The sequence below is a fragment of the Colius striatus genome, chromosome 9 (genome assembly GCF_028858725.1).
Source record: "Colius striatus isolate bColStr4 chromosome 9, bColStr4.1.hap1, whole genome shotgun sequence".
Classification (NCBI taxonomy): Eukaryota; Metazoa; Chordata; class Aves; order Coliiformes; family Coliidae; genus Colius; species Colius striatus.
In genome coordinates this window covers 4,519,710-4,540,999 of record NC_084767.1, presented here as the reverse complement: position 1 = coordinate 4,540,999, position 21,290 = coordinate 4,519,710, and the positions used below count along the sequence as shown (strand labels likewise).

Below are 21,290 nucleotides of genomic sequence, written 5' to 3'. Positions count from 1 at the left end.
CGTGTCTGGGCCATGCAGAGTTTGAGAATGGAGCTACCTCTTGCCTTTTGTCAATTTGGTGTCCTTTATTTTGCACAGCATGAGTGTGACAGGGCTAAGCAGTAGTGTGGGACGATCACCAGCAAGCTGCCAGGTGAAATTGGTGCTGAAGAACCGGATGGCAAAGCTGGAGTTCAGTAGCTGATGAACAACTGTTGTGGGTACCAGGACAGGAAACTCTCTGCTCCCCTAGAAGCAGAACTGAGAGCTGTGGGAAGATGCTTTCCTGGACTTGCTGTGTCTCTTCTGCCTCTGAGTCAAGACCAAAAAACCCCAGAGACTGTCTGGGCTCTTGGCTTCCCACTGCTCCCACAGCCTGTGTCACTGGGAGGAGAGACCTGCCTTGCTGTGACTCCTCTGTACCTCATCCCAGGGAGGAGAGACCTGCCTTGCTGTGACTCCTCTGTACCACATCCCAGGGAGGAGAGATCTGCCTTGCTGTGACTCCTCTGTACCTCATCGCAGGGAGGTCGAGGCTGTTTCCTGCCTTCCCCTCACCGCCTGTGCTGCCAGAGGAGTCATCCTGTGCTATGGGGCCGTGGTGCTGGTGTGGGCTGTGTGAGGGGCCTGTGAGAACCCCAGCCCTGTCCTGGGCTCAGGCTGCTGAAGGGACACTGCCCTTGCCTGAAGCCAGGACGTGTTTGGGGTGTGTTGGGGTGGTGGATGTGAGGCCGATGTTCCCAAGGCTGCCACAACTCCCTTTCTGAAGGCGGAAGGCCAGCAATGGGTTTGTGGCCAAAGGCTTTGCCCTCGATGGCCACGGCTCGGGCAGGACACGAGCTGCCCCAGGGGCTGGGGGCTCTGTGGGAGGGGGAACAGTGGGGAGAGGGGAAGGGCTCTGCAGCTGCTGAGGCTGTTGTTACTCAACGCTGTCTGTTGAAATACAGGCGGTGGTACAAGCCTTGCGGTTGTCAACTCGAGGTGCTGCCGCCTTGGTGGCAGTGGGAGGAGGATCCAGACTTCCCCCTCTGGGCAACCCCCTTACAGAAAAGCAAGCCCTGCTTTTGTGCCCTGTAAAATTCACTGTAAGGGGGTTTCTCTTCCCCTCTTCCCTCCAGCAGCCCAGCACAAGCAGAATCCTCACACTCGCCTGTGCTGAGGATGCTGGTGCCTCCTGTGTGGGGTGGCTTTGGAAGTGGTGTCTGTTGCCTGGATGCACTGGGAAGGAGGGTGGGCTTTGCTGTCAGCATTGCTGACTCAGCAGATCAGCCCAGCATGCAGGGGGACTGCAGTGGCTGTAGGGGAGGAGCTGACAAGGATGCTGGTGCAGCACTCAGGGTGTTGGGGTATCACAGGTGGAAGTCCCTGTTACCTGTCCTGCACTGTACTCCCCATGCACCCTGGGTGCAGCATCTCCTTTCACTGCACCAGGACAGCTTGGAGGCAGCCAGTGCCACCAACTTGTTCTTTCTGTTTGGGGTTTTTTTTTGTTGTTGTTTTTCTCTCTTTGTTGCATTTTTGCTGCATGTGAAGGGTTTCTGTCCCCACCCTGTTGTGCTGACCCTGAATCTCAGGAGTGGTTGCCGTTTGCAGCGTTTCCTCTGCTTTTCCAGTAAGCTGGTGGCGATGCCAGGAAAGCCCCACTCCCTGCTGCAGTACAGGTATAGGAGCCCCTGGCTCCTTCCTCCTACCTCTCCTTCCCAGGTCTGTGCATGGTGTCAGCCCAGGGACCTGCTGCCTTCCTCCTGTGCCCTCCCCTTGCAATGGCAGGAGGTGCATAGGGAAGGGCCAAAAGCTCTGATGGTGAGCGTGGCTGAGGCAGCTCACCTGTGTCTGTGGCACACCCTGCTCCTTCTCCATGCTCTGCTCCAACTTGGAGAACACAGAGTTGGATGTGATCCCTGCCAACAGCAACACCTCCCACCCCAGGAACCTTCTGCCCTCTCAGCAAGGAGGTAACCTGGAGAGCATTCTCCTTCACCAGCTCAGCCTATAAAGAGAAAACAACTGACCTTCCCACATTTACTTTTCCTCTCCCCCCAGTCCCTCTGTGCCAGTGCAAGGCAGGAGAGCTGGTGGCTGTGCCAGGGGGTACTTTCCACTGTGGATGACAAGGCTGCCTGTAAGCTGCCCCACAAACGTGGCAGAGGCACGAGGCTGTGCGTGGGCGGTGGAGGCTGCTGTGGCAGCAGGATGCTGCGGGTTCCCTTCTCCCCAGCCACAGGCAGCTGCCTAAACCAACAAGATAAAACCCACTGCTGCAGGTTAGGAGAGGAAATTGCTGAAGTACTTCAGTTTGGAAGCAGTTACTGGGCCAGACTGGTTGGATCTGGGGATGCTGGCCACCTCTTGTGCCCGCTGGTGCTGGGGTCAGGGCTCAGTGGGAAGGGAGGTGGCTGGGTGGTGACAATGCTTAGCATGGCCTGCACCTATGTAACATTGGCCTGAGTGCTCTGGAGCACCACTGAGTCCAAAGCAATTGGGCCATTCAACAGGCAACTGCAAAAGCAGCAGAGTCACAAGAAAAGCCTACAGGCACCCAGGACCTCCAGTGCCTTGGGCAGTGCCAAGGGCTCTGCCCTCCTGAGGTGACCTGGTGGCCTCCCTGCACAGCCAGGGGAAGTGCCTGGGGCCACCACCACCAAGATGAGCCATCAACATCTTTCCCAGCTGATGGCTGGGTTTTTTTTCCTGAGTGGAAGAGGCATTTCTGCAGTGCTGCTGCAGTCCATGGGCCTCTGCCCTCTGACATGCCAATGGCATGAGTAAGAGCTGGGCTGAGGGTGTGTCCTCTCCTCTTGATTGGGCTTCAATTGCAAGGCTCAGTTCAGGGCCATCAGCTGTTCCACCCTTGGTGACTGTGGACTGGCTGGTAAAAATACTTTTTTGAGATAAGGTGTTTTGATTATTATTCCTTTTGTTTTATTTCAATGGTATAGAAAGTTCTGGGAGTTCTAACACACCCAGGAGGCAGGACCAGCCCTGGCTGGGAGGAGCGAGCAGATCTTACCCTTGGAGGACTTTGGTACCAGGGCAGGAGATGCTGCTCCTGCTTTGTCAGCCCCAGAACTTGTACTGAGCTCAAATCCACACCAGGTTTGTGTTCTGGATTCCTCCAGCCCTTACCTGGTGTAAGGTGCTGGAGGGATTCTCCTGGCACAGTGTCAGATCAGCTGCCTTGAGCTGCAAGGTCACGTAATGCCTTTTCATAACGTGTGGTGCCCCCTTGCTCGGGTGCAACTTGAACACCTGTGTGTTCAAGTTCACTTAATTTAAGCCATAGCTGTTTCATAGATATGTCTGTGTATTTATTCTCCTGGGCAACCCTAAGCTCACTTGGACCCTGCTTCCTTCCTTTCCTCCTGGGCAGCCAGTTAATATTTGAGCAGCCTCCTCTGCATGTCCCACTCGGGCTACGTACAAAATGCTTCCAGGTCCTGCTGTGCCTCCAGGCAGGATTAGGATGAGCCACAGGAAAAAATCAAGGTCAGCAGCAAAACTCTTTAACTTGAGTGGACTTTTGCTTTCTTATTTAATTTTGCCCATGCAAAAGTATCTTGAAAAGAACATGTGGCTTCTGCATGCAGACCTCTTCATTTGTGTTCTTTCCCTGAAGGTGTAGGAGAAAAGGACCTGTGTTTTCTTTCTTTTTAAGTAGGAGTTTTCAGACTGTGGCACAAAGGTTTGGCAAGGTAGGGAAAGCAAGTTCTTTTCTCTGTCTATAAACCACCTGCCCAAATGTGTTCCTGTGCGTGCAGCTTGTGCATCCCTGTCGAGCTGCAAATGAGCCCAGTGTGTTGGCTGTGGTGAGGGAACTGGGGCTGTTCTGGAAGGCAGCCCTCATTCCCTTGTGTTCCTCAGATAGATGGCTCAGTGATGGGAGCCAGTGGTGATTTTTGCATGTGCCTGTGAGGCAGTTGCAGCTGCCCATGGGCTGAAAATGAAAATGCTGGTGGGTGCATTAGCAGCTTGGAGGTGGCAGCAGGAGGGGAGAGCTGCCCTTAGTACTGCCTGTCCCCCTCCCCTTTCAGCCCAGCACAGAATGGGGCTGGGCAGCCTGTGGTGAGGAAGTCCCTGGACTGCTTGTGTGGAGGAAATCATTATAAACAGGATGTTTGCTCCAGCCTCGTTCCAGGCTGCTCCCTGCAGACCCTGCAGTGGGGGTCAGACCCACCTTTGCCCAGACAGAGGAGGGAGTGTGGGTGCTCCCCCAGCTCTAACTACCGTGAAGGAGCTGTTTTCAGGATGGCAGCATTGGGGCAGAGACCCCCCATGGGTCTCGTATCTCTGGTCCACAAGACTGCAAGAGCTTTCTGGGGACTGGGTGTGTGACACCTCTGTTCTGCACTGCTGAGTCCCAGGTCGTGCAGGTCACAGGGGGGTGCTGGGGGTGGCTGAAGACAGCTGAAATGCAGGACTGCCACTGCCACTTGAGCAGATAACAGCTCCAACTGTGTCCTGGGGGCAGCCCAGTAAAGGAGGAGTCAGCCCACGTACCAAAGCACATGGAAACAGTCCTGAGCAAAGAGCTACGCTCTTTGCAGCCCTTGTGTAAATCACCAGCCTTCTAGCTGCATGGATGCACAGGCTTTTGCCAACAGCTCTCTTCTAGGATCCTCCCAACTCACTGCTCACCATGCCTGGAGCTGCAGGCTGCCCATCCCATGGGGTCAGCCACCATTGACTGTCCCACTGCCCAGTGTGGCTCTGGGGAGGGTCCCTGCACAGCCTCTGCTCTCTGGGAGCTTCCTGCATCCCCCAGAGCCAGCTGTGTGCTGCTGCTGCTGGCCTTGCCTTCCTACCTGCTTTGCTGGTAAAGTGTTTTCCAGGCTGGCCCTGCTCCTGGGAGGAAGCGTGTGTGGTGTGTGAGCTATGGGATTGCCAGCTGCATTTGTTTAAATCAGGTTTTCTGGGCTGAAACAAGCCCCTTAGGTTTCTGGGTGTTCAGACAAACTGGCCACACCTGTAATTATTCTTTGGTACCTCTGCCCTTCTTGAAAATGTGTATTTTGAAGTTTCCCCTGTTTGCTGTATTCCCAGTGCCTGGCTTGCAGGGCCTGCAGGGACACACACCATTGTGCTGCTTCAGGTGGACTGAGTGCCTTAGTTGTCACAGTGCTGGGCTGCAAACCCAAATGAAGCTTTGTGAGATCCAGAGTAAGCTGTGTTGCACTTGGCCCCTCCCCATGTAAAAGCTCACTGTGTCTGACCAGAGCACATTTTGGCTGTGCCAGCAGTGACCCTGCTAGGACAGCTCAGCATATCTGCCCTGGGGGGATCACCCTAGGCTCCTGGGGGTTCTGCTGACCAGGGTGGTTGTGGCTGTCACCCAACTGGCTGCTCCTCTGTGTCTCACCCCTCAAACCTGCAACCCCATTTCTCAGTCTGGAGGCTGTGTAAGAGGAGCTGTGTGAGATGCCAGGGGACATCAGTTGGGACACAAAGAGGCAGAAGCTGTAAAGTGAAAACCTCCGAGTCACTAGGTTGGCAAAAACTGTGTTAGAAGCTGATTTAGTCTCGGTTGCTTGAAGTTTTGGGACTGTTTAAGTTCAAGAGCTGAGCCTGGTTGCACTGACAAGCCTCTCAGCAGACCTCTCCACTCATTGAAAGTGAAGGAGGCTGGTGCTTGAACCCAGAGACCATCCTCTACGGGCAGGTGAGTTCCTGAGGCATCTTATGCGAGGTGAGGGAGCCTTGGAGTGTGATTCAGTGATGAGACAGGATCATTTGTGGGGGCAGGTTTTCTGGCAGAGCAAGGCTGTGATAGTCAGGTTTACGTGTCTTTCTGCAAACCCCATGCTGTGGGCTGGGGTAACACAGGCAGCAGTTGTCACTCCTGCCTAGTCTGGGCTAGTGGCATGTTGGATGGCCTGGCAGAGGGCAGGTCCCAAGGGTGGGATGGTGGCATCACTGCAGAGGTACTGTCAGCAGGCTGGCTGTGCCAGCAGAGCCCCTGTATCCCACAGCCTCCCAGGGTGAGGGGAAGCTCTCATCCTCCCACTTGGCAGGTTGGTATTGAGCTTGTCTGAGGTTTACTTCTGAGGAGCCCAGAAAGGGCTGGTGTCCACTGGTGGTATTAGTCTGCTCTGCTTGAAATGAGGCTCCTAGAGCTGTGTTGGGGTGGTGATGGGGCACAGGGATCTGGTGGGGATCTCTGTGCCTGGGGAGAGCATGGCAGGAGGCAGTTTTTGCCTTTCCATTTGCTAATGAAGCTGCTGATGGTCTGGTTCGAGGTATAAATTCCAGCAAGAAAGAACACGTTGACATGGCCCGTTTGTGCCAGGGCTCTGCTGGCCCACGGGCTCCCTCCCTGCCAGGCTCCTGCCGAGCTCCATGTCAGGGCAGATTTGTTCACCTGCTTTGTCAGTGGTTCCAATGTCTTCCCAATTGCTTCTCTCCATCTGCCTGCCTCAAATGCATCCCCAGCCCTGGCCTCTGGTTATTCTTCTCTGCTTTTCCCGATGGTGCCTGTGTCCTGCTGCCCAACCCGCCTGGGTTTCTTCTCTCAGCATTCGCTGACTCTTGGGGCTGGGCTGACTCTTGCAGAGCAGTTCAAGGTTTGCTGCATCCCAGCACCCGATTCCACTCCCCCTTCTCCAGAACAATGCAGTTCCACCACAGTCCAGGTCAATAAGAGCATTTCCCTTGCCCACCTGTAGGAACTGTGAGACAAAACAGTGGGATGTGTCTGGGCTGGAGCTGCAGGATTAGACCATGGGAAAGAGGGAGCTTGAACCTTCTCCCCTCTGCTCCTGGTCTAGTGCTTAGAGCTGTGTTGAGTAACACGACCTCCACTTGAGGGGCTGAGAGCTGCACTGGTAAACACTGCCTTGGGTTTGTTCAGTTGTTGTCCTCAAAATAAACTCTGGCATTTCACCTCTCCGGTATGTTGCCCTGCGTCACCTCGACAAGGAGAAGAGCTTGTTGGGGAGGTGAAGCATCTCTTCTGCCTCCTAACCCCTGGCTGCTACTTTAATCTGGTTATCTGAGCAGCCTTGTCTGCCCTGAAGGGGAGTGGGGAGTGAGGGCTGGCACCCAGCCCTGCCCTGGGAACTGAGCTTGCAGCTCAGTGAGGGGGAACAGGACCCACAGCCCCAGTGTGCCAGGGAAGGTCCCACACAGCGGGTGCTGCCCACCCTGTGGGACCAGGCCAGGCAGCTGGGGGGGACCAGCAGCACTCTGCACATCCCTGGGAGAGAAACAGCATCAATCTGGTGAATGTGCTCAGCCTCTTTACTGACCTAGTTTCCCCTCAGATTGCTCCAAATCAGGAGAGCAACGAACTACCGAGCAATGGGGGCAACACACACAAAAAAAGAAAGCAGGAAAAAAAAGGCATTAGACCCAACAGCTCTCCCCATCTCTTGTTTGCCAAAGAAAATCCTGCCAAAGACAACTTCTCCCAGCCACGTCAGCTCCCAGCTATGACAGCTATCTCATCCTACTGGCAAGGCTGCTCTGGAGCTGCCCCGGCTCCAGAATGAGATGGGGAGAGATGTAAACAGAGAGCAAGCGGAGCTGAAGGTGTCTGCTCGGGGTGGGCATCCAGGTACGGGGCCAGGCAGGGCTGCTGGGCTGCCCCAGCCGTGGGGAAGGGTCCCTCTGAGGGCTGCTGGAGGTGCTGGGCAGGATCTGGCCCCAGGGCTCGAGTGATGTTGCTGCGAGGGGATGTGTCCTGGGGAGCACTGAAGCGTCTGCATCCCTGAAGAGCAAAGGGGAGCTTTGCCACGAGGGGAAGCAAACCCCAACGCTTCTGTCTCCCTGTCTGCACCGCTGAGCTTTGCCCAGTGAGATGTGGGACCTGCCTTCTAATTCCTCTCTCTTTGTTTCCCCAGATCATGATTGAGTTCTGCCCAGGCGGGGCGGTGGATGCCACCATGCTGGGTGAGTGCAGCCCCTGGTGCCAGCCTCCTTCTCTGGCCTTGGGGTGATGCCCACAAGGCATTTCCAGCCTTCTGGCACGCTTTCAGGGGCAACTTTTGGACAGATGGCAGACGTGGGTGCCCCAGGTTCTCCAGCTACCGTTTCTCTCCCATGAGTAGAAGGTGTGGCAACCCTGGGGCTCTCTTGAGCTACTTTGATGCGCTTTTGTGATTTAAATGCTGCTGGGATCAGCAGATCACAAGGCTTGGGGAGAAGGGAGTGAGCCTGGAGGGGAAAGATGGCTTTAAATATTTATCTGCTGGAGGCACACAGTGCTTGGAATCCTGTTCCCACAGCTTCCCCAGAAGGGCAACAAGGGCTGAGATGTTTAATCTGGGTGCCTGTCGTGATGAATCTCCCAGCATCTTCTTGCTGACTGCTCCGGATGGTATCAGTCATCTGGTGAGGCAGCAGAGGGGCTGGATAAACTGCAGTTTGCAGTAGTTCCAGGAATCTTCCCATTTTTAACTCCTCCCTTCCACATTGAGCTGCTCAGACTGGGAGTGTGTGGGTGTTCCCCAAAACGGCCCTGGCTGGTGCCACAGCTCCCCTGTGCAAGGGCTGGATGGACTCTGGTGGGGTGATATCCCCTCTGCACAGCAAATGTGGCACTCTGATGTCCCCTCACCCAAAGCCTCTGGGACAGAGCTGTGTCTCCCCAGGGGCTTTTGGGGTTTTTTTTAACTTCCAGGAGAAGTATGGACCAAAGTTTGTCATCTTGGATTTTTGCCTTGGACATGATTTGTCCACAAAATCTCTGGTCTGTTGCACCTCACTTTAGCCACATGCTCCAGGGAGAGTGCAAATCATCAGCTTCCTCCCAGAGCAAGGAAGATCTTGGGGAGGAAGAGGAGGAACAAAGTGGCTGACCCAGCATCCTCCAGCCTGTGGTTAAGATCCTTGCTCTGAACCAGCATCTGTCCCAGTTGTTGGGCTCCAGCCCTCACCCTGGCTGTGCAGTTTGGGCAGCTGGGGCTGTCTAAGGCTTGATCTGCTCTGCTGGAGGAGGGATCTGCACTGCAAAGGCCTTGAGAAGGAGAGGGGGAAGCTGGGACAATGCTCTCCATCTGGAAGTTTGATGACCTACTGTAGGTGGTCCAGCTCTGGCAGGGAGGTTGGACTAGATGATCTTTTGAGGTCACTTCCAATCCTTAAGATCCTGTGATTCTGTGCAGAGCTGTCGCCTTGGAAAGTGGTCTGAGATGGTGAAGGTGGCTGAGCAGAGCTCAGCAGGGAGACCACACCAGTGGTTGCATGTCTCTGCAGGCTTCAGAACTAGGAATAGACAGCAGGGTATGAACTGGTGTGCTGGTACCTGGTGCTACCTGAAAAACCAGCTCAGAGCAGTGTGTAGGGACAACACTGGTGGGAGCATTTTATTCCTTGTTGCTTTGGGAAGTGGTGTCCCTCATGAGACATATACAGGGCATACACTGCATGTCTGTGTCCTGGGGGATGAGAGCACAGCCACATATGGAGCTGCTGAGTGTTCATGCCTGTGTTCAACCCTGCAGCTTCCTGCAGCCAGGTTCAGCTCCCTCCTCTCTGCAGCATCACCCCCACGCTGGCTGAGACCCAGCTTGTCTTCCAAATCAGCAGGGAACTTGCTGTTCAGACCCCTGTCACAGGTGTACCTGGCTCCCCCTCCTCCTCCACTGTCCCTGGGCCAGACACTTCATGTTCCTGGGAGAGAGAGATAACCCAGGAGCTCCAAGCAGGCGGGGACTGTGCTGAGAGTGCTGGCTTAGGGAATAAATGACCTTAACGAGCTGATTGGCATTGGTCTCCTGCTCCTTTGACACATGGACAGTGGTTTTTAACCGATCTGCTGGGTAGCCTGTGCCTTCCTGCTGCTCAGGTGGAGCATCTCTTCCATCCCTGTCCCATGTAACCACTCTCTGCCTCCCTGCAGAGCTGGACCGGGGCCTGACCGAACCTCAGATCCAGGTGATCTGCCGCCAGATGTTGGAAGCTCTCCGCTACCTCCACAGCAAAAAGATCATCCACCGTGACCTGAAGGCAGGCAACGTGCTCCTCACTCAGGATGGGGACATCAAGCTTGGTGAGCTGCCTGGCACAGGAGGGTGGCAGGCACTGGCTTGGCCCAGTTCACTGGGAGAGTGTCCGTGGGTGGTGGTGCTGCTGGGGACTGTTAGTGCTGCCCTGATGACAGCCGTGTGCTGCTGGGAGCTGGGCTGTGGTGTCTGGCTCTGCCTGAGCCTAGTGGGGAGCTGAGGGATGCTCTGTGCCTTCTGCCTCTGGGACAGCATTTACTTTGCTTGCTGATGAGCTCAGACAGGAGAAGGTGGGAGAGAACTTAGTGAGGCTGCCACTGAGCTGTGTGCTGGGCTTAGCCCCCAGCCAGGGCACCAGGACTCCCCAAGGCTCAGGCCCTTGATGGACTTTCCTTTCATGACTTTGTTTAATCCCTCTTTTAACTCCATTTTTATGCTTTTTGGCCTGCTGAGCATCCTGTGCAGGGTGCCAGTTGGCAGGGCTGGGAGCTGGAAGAATTCATCTCCTCTCTAGAGCAGGTCTGGTGGTGACAGCCTGGGTTTTGCCAAGGGCTGCTTTGCCACCTCGCTATGGGCTTGAGTTAAATTGGCATCCAGCTACCTGCTGGGAGGATGAGAGGATAGCTTTGTCTGTAAGGACTGGTCAGGAAGGTGCAGATCTTCTTCTGGACTCTGATGAGGGGTGCCAGCAGCTGTGGGGTGTTCTTGAGATGTGTGTCTGGGTGCTGATGAAGACCAACCAGCCTGGGAAAACAGAAACCTTCCTGTGACCATGGGCTGTGCTCCAGTATAAAACCACTCTCCTGGCTTGGGCCAAGGGCAACATGCAGGCAGGGAGACCCTGAGCCCAGGGTGCAGGTGGGTAACAGCCCCTCATCATCGGGGCCATCTTGGAGATCAAACTGACCTGCAGTGGGCTCAGCACCCTCCACAAGCCTTGCTAATTTGATTTGGGTTGGATTTGCTTCAGCAGCTCCTGCAGAAGGGAGAAAATCAGGTGAAAGCACCATGCAATGGCTGCTGTGCCTGAGGCTGAAGGGGAGGGAAAGAATGTAACAGCACTGCAGCTTCTCTAGTGCAAAATGAGGCTTTTTACTATGAAACAGCAGTCCTGAAAGTAATCTACCATGGAGCTGCTTTTGTTTGTTTGTGGAAAAGACCTTGCCTTCCCTCTAGATGTGTAGGTTTGGGTTATGGTAGGGACGGCTTGATAGGCCCCCTGTCTTATAGTCCATGGGAGGGGAAGGTCTTCCCTGGTTATATACCCAGAAGCAAATTCATTTCTGATGCTCACTTCAGAGAAAGCAGCTCGTTGTGTCACGTTCATGCCTTAAATGTGTGTCTGCTTTTAAATCTGCGTTTCAGCCAAGTGTGCTAATTCAGAAGGGTCTTTCAGTCTTCCTCTGGCATCTAACGTTACTGCTCTTTGCAGCTGACTTTGGAGTGTCTGCCAAAAACATGAAAACCTTACAGAAGCGAGACTCCTTCATTGGGACCCCTTACTGGTGAGTGACCTGCTTGCTAAGAAATCCCATGCTCAGGAGGAGAAGAACTTGTGAGAAATCAGGCTTGCTCAGAAACGGGGAGCTTGATGGCTTTTGGGACGTGTTGGACCATGGTGCTTAACCAAGCATGGGTGGGAGGGTTTTACCAAGGAATCTTGGCTGGTGTCCACATGTGCAAGGGTTTCCCTTGCCTGAAGGGAGCTGTGAGCAGCCCTGCTGCTGCAGGAGCACTGCCTGATGTCACGATGCCCTGAGCTGAGCAAGAGGCCACCGTGCCCCAGGCTTGGAGGAGCAGGGGACGTGTGCTTGCGTGCATGTGCTCCCCACTCCCCCCAGCCTTTAAGGGGGGTGGAGTGGGCTTTGAAGCAGCTCCAAGCACATGGGAACGACTCCTCAGTCCAGAAATGCAATCTCTTAAATCACCCTCCTCGCTGAGGGAACGGAATCAGCAAGGATTAATTTATTGTCTGCGGCAACATCCGCGCCAGATGTCAACGGCCTGGGGGTTTCTGTGGGCTGTCTCGGCTGCTCTGCGGAAGAGGGAGGGGGTTGGACCCCTCAGCAAAGATGCTGCTGCTTCTGAAACACAGAATTAGGAGGAGAGGCCGAGTTTTGTGCAGTGCTGTGGATGATTTAAGCTCATGTTGTGTGGCAGTGGTGTCATTCCTCCCCATCTCTGCTCCTTGCAGGATGGCCCCGGAGGTGGTGATGTGCGAGACCATGAAGGACACTCCATATGACTACAAGGCTGACATCTGGTCCCTGGGAATCACACTGATTGAAATGGCTCAAATTGAGCCCCCTCATCACGAGCTCAACCCCATGAGAGTCCTGCTGAAGATTGCCAAGTCCGACCCCCCCACGCTCAACTGCCCTTCCAAATGGTGAGGAGCCCTGGGCAGCAGAATATGTGTTTCCCAGCTTACATGGTATTTCAAGAGAGGAAAAAATAGTCTTTTCTAGCAGTATGGTTTGATTTGAGAACCCAGGGTAAGATTCTAGCTGTATTGTAGGTCCAGCTGTGTGCTAGGGGCCCTGAGAGCAGTGCTGGCTGAGGGCAGACTGCTCAGCATTGAGGATGTGCAGGCAGCGTGGGGAGAGCTTCTGCCCAGCCTTACTGAAGTGAGGATCATCCCCCAGCCGCTTTCAAAACATCTTGGCTTTCTATGAAAGGCAGATTTTCCTCTAAACCTGGAGAAGCAGCAGCCAGAACTGAATCAGGGCCATGCTCTGTATCTCAGAGCTGTGCTGTGCAGGCTGAGGGTGCCCTCCTATGGGATTCCTGCTCCTTCACAGCCATCCTTTCACACTGTGGCTGTGGGGATGGGTCTTGGAGTGTCCTTTGTCCACAAGCAGCTCTATTTGTGGGCTCCCTTTGGAAAGTGACTGCTGGTGTCCTCTCCTGTCTCTGCACCTCAGCCCTGAGGCACAGTGGCTGGCACTCAGCCTGTTGCCATCACAGGTAAGGCAAAACCTAGCCCTTCCCTTGGCCACATTGCTGATTCTCTTACAAATAGTCAGAATGACTGAGCTCAGGGTTTCCCATGCTGGCAGTGAAGCAGGGATTATGTCCAGCTGCAAACTGAGACACAACTTTGCAGAGGGATCAAGCAGGCCTCTGCAATGTTCAAGGCCTTTCCCTCTTCTGAGTTTCTCACCAACAACCTGTGTTTTAAGGTCTCCAGAGTTCAGAGACTTTCTGAAGACGGCGCTGGACAAGAACCCAGAGACCCGTCCCAGTGCTGCCCAGCTGCTGGAGGTAGGGAGCAGTCCCTGGGCTGGGTCTGTGTGTGTCTGAGCCACCTCTGTCTCTACAGCCTCATTCCCTTATGGAAGATGAGGGGAAAAAAGCCCCAGTAAAGGGCCTTAGACTGGTTAGAGATGATTTTTATCTTGTTTGGAAAGTTCATGGCACTTTGTTGGTCCTTCTTTAAGCATTTTAGTGGCTGCAATGTTTTTCCCTTTGGAGGAACTGCTGAGCCTCTGTGGACACCAGCTGGAATAGAAATGGCTCCCATTGCCTAAAAATACCCTCATGGCAGCCAGTTTGGATTATACCTGGTTATTTAAACTCATCTCCTTTCCTTTCCTCTTATCACCTTCCATAATAATAGCAAAAACCTTGGAAGGTGCTTTTCCCTGCTGGCAGTGGCACGCTGGCTGCACGCTGCCCATCCTGCTCTGGAGCCAGCCAGGGGAAGCATGCAGTCATCTCTGCAAACCCAAGGGACTCTCCAGCCTTTTCTGAAGCTCCACACAAACATCCTTCTATGTGCACTGAAACCTCCCCCACCGCTATGTTTGCAGCAGGGATGCTCCATGCTGGCTCTTGCCCTGTTCTGGGTGACACTCTGCAGGCTCTGACCTGCACCCTGGAGCTCAGCCATGGTGGAAGGGGGAACAGCATCTCTGCAGCCAGAGCCTCTTGTTGAAATGCAGCTGGTGCTGATTTGTGGGGGATGTTGACAGAAAGCAGCTTTGCAGAGCACCATGCTTGGAGCATCTGTGTAGAGCTTAACCTCAGCATCTCCTCTCTTCTCCCTCATACATACAGCACACATTCATCTGGGGAGTTAACACTAAGAACCACATCCTTAAATCTTTGCAGTTGGTTTAAAGCAAGAAGTGGTCTTTCCCACTTGGCCCACGAGGTCCATTTTCTGGCCACCTCATGCATGTACTTTGTGCTTGGCTTTTCAGCATCCCTTTGTCAGCAAGGTGACCAGCAACCGGGCCCTGCGTGAGCTGGTGGCTGAGGCCAAGGCCGAGGTGATGGAGGAGATCGAGGACAGTCGGGATGAAGCAGAAGAAGATGACTCGTCAGAGTCTGCCTCGGTGAGCAACCCCAAGCCCCGTGCTGGCAAGTTTACCACTGTGGCTGAGATGGGGAAAAGAGCCCAGAAATGTTTCTAGTTCTCCAAAAAGCTGATTCAGAGCTGTTGTGGGCACCTGTTGTAGGTGGAGGGGGAAGTGGTTGCTTAGCCAGGGAATGGGTATTTTTTGGTGGCTGCTGAGGACATGGAGAAACAGTGATGTTTGTGGGTGGCCCAGCTGCTCACTCACAGGAGGGGTTTGCACAAAGTGTTCAGAAAAAGGAGAAAAAGTAGGCCCTGGTAGAGGCTGGAGAGGCTGGAGCAGCACCAGCAGCCTGAGGAAGGGAGCTGGGCAGATCTGCCCCTGAGCTGGGCTCGTTGAAGGGGACATCTCAAGCCTTCCTGGGCAGCTTTGCTGGAGAATGTGCCTCAACCTCCCTGATATGTGGCAAAGGACAGTGTTTGATATGCAAACTTCTAGACTGCCCTTTAAGAACTGGCATGTTCTGGATCTTCCCCACTGTGCTGTTTTCCTTCCAGCCAATGTCCTTGGGACCACAAATCGGGAAAGACAGAAGTGTCCCAGGGTGGATGTCCTAAAAGGGAAGATTTCCTTCCAATAACTCTTTAGCTGTGGTTAGTTTTCCTCTGGGGACTTGAAGCTCTGGTGTTAAAAATGATCCATAACCCCCCACCTTCCTTTTGCTGTCTTTGCAGCCCCCTGGTAAGCACAAGCGGGACCCCTCTGAGGCGAGTCAGATGAGTTTTGATGGGGAGAAGCCTCTGGACTCTTCCTTGCCCAAGACAGTAAATGGGTCTGTAGGGACTGGCAACGAGACCACAGGTGGACAGAGCAATAAAGTCTCAGATGAAGGGATAAGCAGTGACAATGACAAACTGGAGAACAACCACTCCGCAAAACACCCTGCCAGCTCTGCCACCTCGGCTGCCCAGGGCAAGCCAGACATCATCTCCCAGCCTGGACAGCTGGGTAAGGAAGTGGAGGAGGAGAAGCAGCATGGACCAGGCAGCAAGGAGCGGAAAAGCATCGGGGAGCAGCCAGAGAGCAGCCACCTGGAGAGCTTCATGGAGGAGAAGCTTGCCAATGGGAGCTTGGATCCCTCAGCTCCCTTCCCCAGCTGCAGGTCCAAAAGGGATTCAGATTCTGGCAGCACTTCAGCCTCTGAAAGCATGGACCTCACCATCTCCCTGTCTGCTGACCTGTCCCTCAACAGAGAGAGTGGCTCCATCTCTCTGAAGGTGAGAGTGATGGGCAGAGGGTGTGGAGAAGAAAGGGCATCAAAGCCCTGTGAAAAAACTACTGGGGTGTGTTTTCTCCTTTTAGCCAAGTGCCTGAAATGCAGATCTTTTCCTTGGGAGGCTGGGCACGTGCACCCTTCAGCCAGAGCCCCTTAAACTCCTCTCTGAGAAAGCAGCCTGCTGTACTGTAGATGAGGCTGACCTTTGGGCACAGGACAGGTCAGGGCAGCTCACTTCCTCCTCCTGTACTCAAAGGTGGGGAGGGGGTAAGGCAGGAGAGGAGGGAGGCTGGATGAAGGCAGAGGGTCTGGGAATCTTGCTTTGGCATGGTGCTAAAGACCCCCTAGGTGCCATCTCAGTGCTATTTGGTGAGACAGCATGAAAGTCTGACTGCAGCACTTGCAGTGTTTGAGTGTCCAGGCTTGGAGCTGTGCAAATAAACACAGACCCAGAAAGGAAGGAGGAAGCCCATCTCTAGGCAAAGCCTCAATGGTTTGTTTTCCCTGTTAATGGTCCATCTGTCCCAGCTGGGCTCAGGGTGGGTTAAGCTGTGCCATAGGCGTGTGACATGTCCTTAAGTGAAGGAGAAGCCCTTGGTGGAGATGCTGCAGGTACATGTGTCCTCAGCTCTCCCAGGCCACTGAAATCTAGTGGCAGTCTGATGTTTTGTACCTGTTTTGTGTGCCTGGGAGGTATGAGGTAACCATGCCACTTGCCTGACTTTTGCAGTCAGAGCAAGGATGAGTATGAAACCCAAAATGCCATTTCCTAAACTTTATCCACTGCCCATGGCTCTGCTGCTCTTTCCTAGAACACCTGGGCCCAGGATAAGCTTATTTGGGCTGGTGCCTCTCTCAGTTTTTCCAGCCTGCCCTGCATCTGGTGTAGTTTGTGTCAGCAGTGACTTGTGCAGAGACCTCTCAGGCTTTTTGGCTTTTGCTGAAGCTTTCTGGAGGCTGGGAGTGTTTGTTAGCCAGAACTGGCCAGGTCAGCGTGACTCAGAGGCAGAGAAATAACTGGAATGGTATTTGCTGAGCTTCAGAAGAAATGTGTGTGTGACTTGATGGGGGGAGAGTGATGTGTTGCAGGAGATCTTTATCCAGTTGCCTGCATGAGTGATGGCTTCCCAGCACAGAAACAGGCCTGAATGTCATTCTCTGCAATGTCTCCTACTGGGAGTGTGAGAGCCAACATCCCCCACAGGAGCATGCAATCAGTATGGTATGAATCCCTAATCAGGGAAGTGTGATGCTCTTGCATAGCAATTTACCCCTTCACACTGCCTTTCCCATGACACCTGGTCTCCTTGAGGGCAGCCAAAGATGATTATGATGCCACATGTGTAATTGCTCTCCCCAGTTGGTCTCCTGGAAAGGAAAAGGAGTTTTTTGGGTTTAATGGGGAGTAAGCCTCATGTTAGGTCACAGTTTGAATCACCTCAGACAGAGGTAATGCTCAGAGAAAACTTCATGGCATCTCTCTGAGTAAGGCAGAGCTGTCCTCCAGGAGTGATGCTGCTGGGAAAGCCCTGGGAAAGACACTCTGCTGAAGCCCTCTGCTTTACACAATGAACTGCAAGTGCATGGGGGGGAGTGGTACCAGACTGTGCTGCTCCCTTCTCACCCAGGCTTCTTGCTCAGCCTTAGCTTCATGGGGTTAAACTTCCCTGCTCTGCACTTGCACGTGTTCCTGATGCTACTGGGTTTTGTGCACAGGGTGCCAGGTAGGTTGCAGCAAGAGAAGGAGCAGCAAAGAGTTAAACCACTTCTAGATGTAAACATTAACCATTACATGCATTTAACCACAGGCTAAGCTGCAAAGTTAAGGTAACTCTTTTATTACCAGACTCTTTCCAATTGCTTATAGTTTAGTCAAAAAAAAAAGAAAGAGGAAGTTTTGGCAAAGTGTCCTGGTCCTTTTTTTTCCCCTTTTTAGAAAGATTAGGGATAAGAAATCTCCAGGTGGGTTTGGAGGGCTGCAGCTGGCAGAGAGAACGGTCTGCAATGGGTAGGAGGAGATGAATGGGGTTTTGAAAAGGTAAAGCAAACTTTCTCAGCTACAGCTGTCTCTGGAGGGAACTCCTTCTTTTGAGTAACAAGATTGAATTTCTGGAATCTGACCTGCCTGGTCACTGGGAGTTCACAGCTTGTTTCCCTGTGGCTCCAGCTGCAGTCGCAGCCTGATGCAGGGACTTTGTCAGCCTCACATCTGCAAGGATGTGGGAGATAACCTGCAGGTCAGAAGGCTCAGAAGCCTTAAAAAACCCTTTGCAAGCTTCTACAACTACCTAAGAGGAGGTGTGGTGAGGTGAGGGATAGTTTCTTCTTCCAAGTAATAAGTGATAGGACAAGAGAAAATGGTCTCAAGTGGCACCAGGGGAGGTTTAGACTGGAGATTAGAAAGAACTCTTGCACTGAGGGGGTTGTTAAACACTGTCCCAGGCTGCCCAGGGAGGTGGTGGAGTTCCCATCCCTGGAGATATTTAAAAGCCATGTAGATGAGGTGCTGAGGGATGTGGGTTAGTGCTGGGCTTGGCACTGTGAGGGCAGTGGTTGGAGTTAATGATCTTAAAGGTCCTTCCCAACCAAGATGATTCTGTGATTCCTCTTGTGCAGGTTCCTCAGCACTGCAGTTCAAGGGGGTCCTTACACCCCCTGTCAGGCTTTGCTTTAGCTGGACACAGTGAGGAGGGGTCTCCAGGTGGTGAATGACCTCTCCCCCAGGTCAGGTTTCTGCAGGGTGGAAATCCCTCTGTGCTGTGCTGCAGTAGTGGGGCTGCATGGCCCAAACAGCAGCTCCCAGTCCGATGATGGGCCTTGGCTCTGTGTGGTTTCCTTGCTTATATTCATCAGCTTCCAGCTGTAGCCCCCCATGCAACAGGCTGGGGAGTTGCTTCATGGCCTCTCCCTTCCCTCTCTCCCTCCTGTGCTGAACTCAGGATTCCCAGCTGCACAAGAAGACGCTGAAGCGCACCCGCAAGTTCGTGGTGGATGGAGTAGAGGTGAGCGTCACCACCTCCAAGATCATCAGTGAGGATGAGAAGAAGGATGAAGAGATGAGATTTCTCAGGCAAGTGGGTCTCTGGGAGGAAGGACAGGACACTGAGCTGGTGCTGGGGTTTGCTCTCCACAAGCACATCCAGGAGAGACCTCAAGACCTATGATTTTCTGGTTTGGTCCCACGTGGACAGGACAACTGCCTAGTGTGGACATCATTTCTTTCAGCCTTTCCTTGGCTGGCAGAAGGCTTGCTGTACCATGTAAGCTGAGCTCTGTTTGCATGCTGGGGAATGAGAGATGCATCTCAGGGATAAGATGCAGTAAGGCTGTGATGAGGGAAGCTTGTGCTGTGGCTGACTGTCCTCTGGGGATGACTGAATGTGTCTCCAGGGCTGTAGTTGTGCTGGCTCCATGGAAATGAGCACAGAAATCCTCTCAAGATGCTCCTATTTGTTTTATTCTCCTATCTCCTCAGAATTCATTAGCAGAAAGACCAAAGGAGTTGGTCTTGATATTCATGGATAGTGGTGGAGTCCCCATCCCTGGAGCTATTTCAGAGATGCATAGCTGAGGTGCTGAGGGACATGGGTTACTGATGGGCTGGGCAGTGGTTGGACTTGATGATCTTAAAGGTCTTTTCCAACCCAAATGATTCTGTTTCTATGGATGTATCCTCCCTGCTTAAGCCTTTACAACTCCTTTGTGGATCTTACAGCTTTCAAACCTCCGTGACCTATCGTCAGGAGAAGCTGCTGTTTCTAGCTCTGTTGCTATCAGTAACAGCACTGAAATGAAAAGGCCCTTCAAATAATTAAAATACAAATTGTTTTTTGCTTGATGCCCTATTCTAGACTCACTTGTGCTGCTCTGAGGGACTCCCTGAGAATACAATCACTCCCAGCACTGTGTGTCCCCACAGCAGCCTTATTCCTAGGCCTTAATATCAGATCTATGTAGAGGCTCATTAGCTGCTCATTTCTGTGTGGGAAGTGCATATAAGCCCAATAAACCACAGGGAGTGTGCTTACTAACATACAGAGAGTTTCCAGGCACAGCTGCCTTCTCCTGTCTGCTCTCAGCCCTTGAAAGAAGCTTCTCTTCAATGGTTAAGTTAAATGATGCCTGTTCCACCTGTGAGAAGGGGGAAAAGACAGATGCATGGGTCAAGAAGCATCGAGGCCCTTTTGGGAGAAGGGATTGTTCCCCTGGGGCTAGCTTGTGGGGATGATCAGCTCTCCTGGCATCTTAATTTGCACTTAAGGGGCTTGTTTCTGGCTCTTTGGAACATGCCCAGGTATCGATTTGAAGGCGAGATGAGAAGAGAGCACGTGGTATTGTGCCAGTTGATTTCATAGGGCCTGAGTTTGTTTTCAAAGAAGAAATGATTTCTGAGTGCTTTTCTCAAGAGGGGCCCCAGAGAGGATCATACACTAATGCAACAGCAGCAGGGGGCACGGTGGGGATCCTGCATGGGGAAGCTGCTGCTCCTCTTGCGTGGCACGTCAGTGATTTACAGCTCCATCAGGCACAAACAGCAAACAGGCTCAAACACAGCCATCGGAGCAGAGACTCCCTTGTACTGGATGTGAAGGTGGATGAGGGGACTGATGCAATGTCGTGGTCAGAATTTGGGAAAACTGCCCTTTTTGCCCCCCAGGTGTCAAAAACAATCCATGTGGAGCACAGGGGCCAGGCCAGAGCAGCACCAGCTTGGCCTGAGCTGTGTTTGGAGGACAGTGTGCCCTAGCCCAGCTGGCAGAAGGAGTGTTTTGGGTGCTGCTGGGGAAGCAGTGCCTGCAGAATCACTTTAGGAGCTTTGACAGGGCTTGCTTGAGAAGCAGTGAACACTAACAGGCCTTACCTGTGAACACTGATGCTTTTCCAAGTTACTATAGTTAGCATCCTGCTTCCTCGCAGTGCTGTGGTGCCACAGAGCCCAAGAGCGTGTCAGACAGACAGCATTTACCTCCTGCCTGTGCTCAAAGCGAGTGGAAGGCTGCTATGGGATGGCTGGTGGCTTTCCTTCCCTGCTGACATACTCTGGTTATTGATTCTGCCGTCTCTGCTCTTGCCTCTGAACTTGCCTGACTGTATTTCCCTCTCCCCCTCTGCATTTCAACCCTGTGCAGGCGCCAGGAGCTGCGAGAGCTGCGTCTCCTGCAGAAGGAGGAGCACCGAAACCAGGCCCAGCTCAACAGCAAACACCAGCTGCAGCTGGAGCAGATGCTCAGGCGCTTTGAGCAAGAGATGGCGGTACGTGGGCAGGGGGGGAATGGGGAGCTCCTGGGTATGGGCTGCTTTGGCCTCTCTGCAGGCCCCCTGCAAACCCTCATGCAGGGTGATGCTCTCTGGGTTGCAGCAGCCCTGGAGCATCGTGCCCAGAGGGAGCAGGACAAGTGAGGAACCTCTTTGGGATCTGAGATGTGGGATGTGTTTGTGAAGACAGAGGCTTTTGTGGGTGTTAAGCATGTGCAACCCACAGCTTGGGAAGCACTGGCTGCCATTGCCCGGCAGAGTGTAGCAAGGGAAATTGTTCTGGACTTTCTCTCTTGAATGATTTGATCTTGTTTGTCTGCTCCCAGCCACTGGGAGAGACAGTTTAGAACAGTGCCGTTGTATTTCGCAGCAAAAAGCCTTTAAATAAGACTGGAACGTGGCCTGTGTGTGACAGCAGGAAATCTGGCAAGGCTGTGAGTGTAAATGGAATAAACTGGGCTTACATCCTCAGTCCCTCCATGGGCAGCTTCTGCTGAAGGAAAACAATTTTGTAGATGTTTCAAGTCCCTTTAAAGCTTT

The 21,290-nt window shown here is 53.3% G+C and overlaps 1 protein-coding gene across 2 annotated transcripts in view; it reads left to right on the top strand.

Moving 5' to 3' along the window:
- The window catches only part of STK10 (serine/threonine kinase 10), a 49,850-nt gene that overhangs the window by 21,877 nt on the left and 6,683 nt on the right, over positions 1-21,290 (top strand). For both annotated transcript variants that reach the window (XM_062002308.1, XM_062002309.1), the window contains exons 3-11: positions 7,815-7,863; positions 9,815-9,964; positions 11,350-11,422; positions 12,112-12,306; positions 13,100-13,181; positions 14,123-14,257; positions 14,953-15,495; positions 18,434-18,564; positions 20,624-20,747. In XM_062002308.1, coding sequence (XP_061858292.1) covers positions 7,815-7,863; positions 9,815-9,964; positions 11,350-11,422; positions 12,112-12,306; positions 13,100-13,181; positions 14,123-14,257; positions 14,953-15,495; positions 18,434-18,564; positions 20,624-20,747 — 1,482 coding nt within the window. The remainder of the gene's footprint in view (positions 1-7,814; positions 7,864-9,814; positions 9,965-11,349; positions 11,423-12,111; positions 12,307-13,099; positions 13,182-14,122; positions 14,258-14,952; positions 15,496-18,433; positions 18,565-20,623; positions 20,748-21,290) is intronic.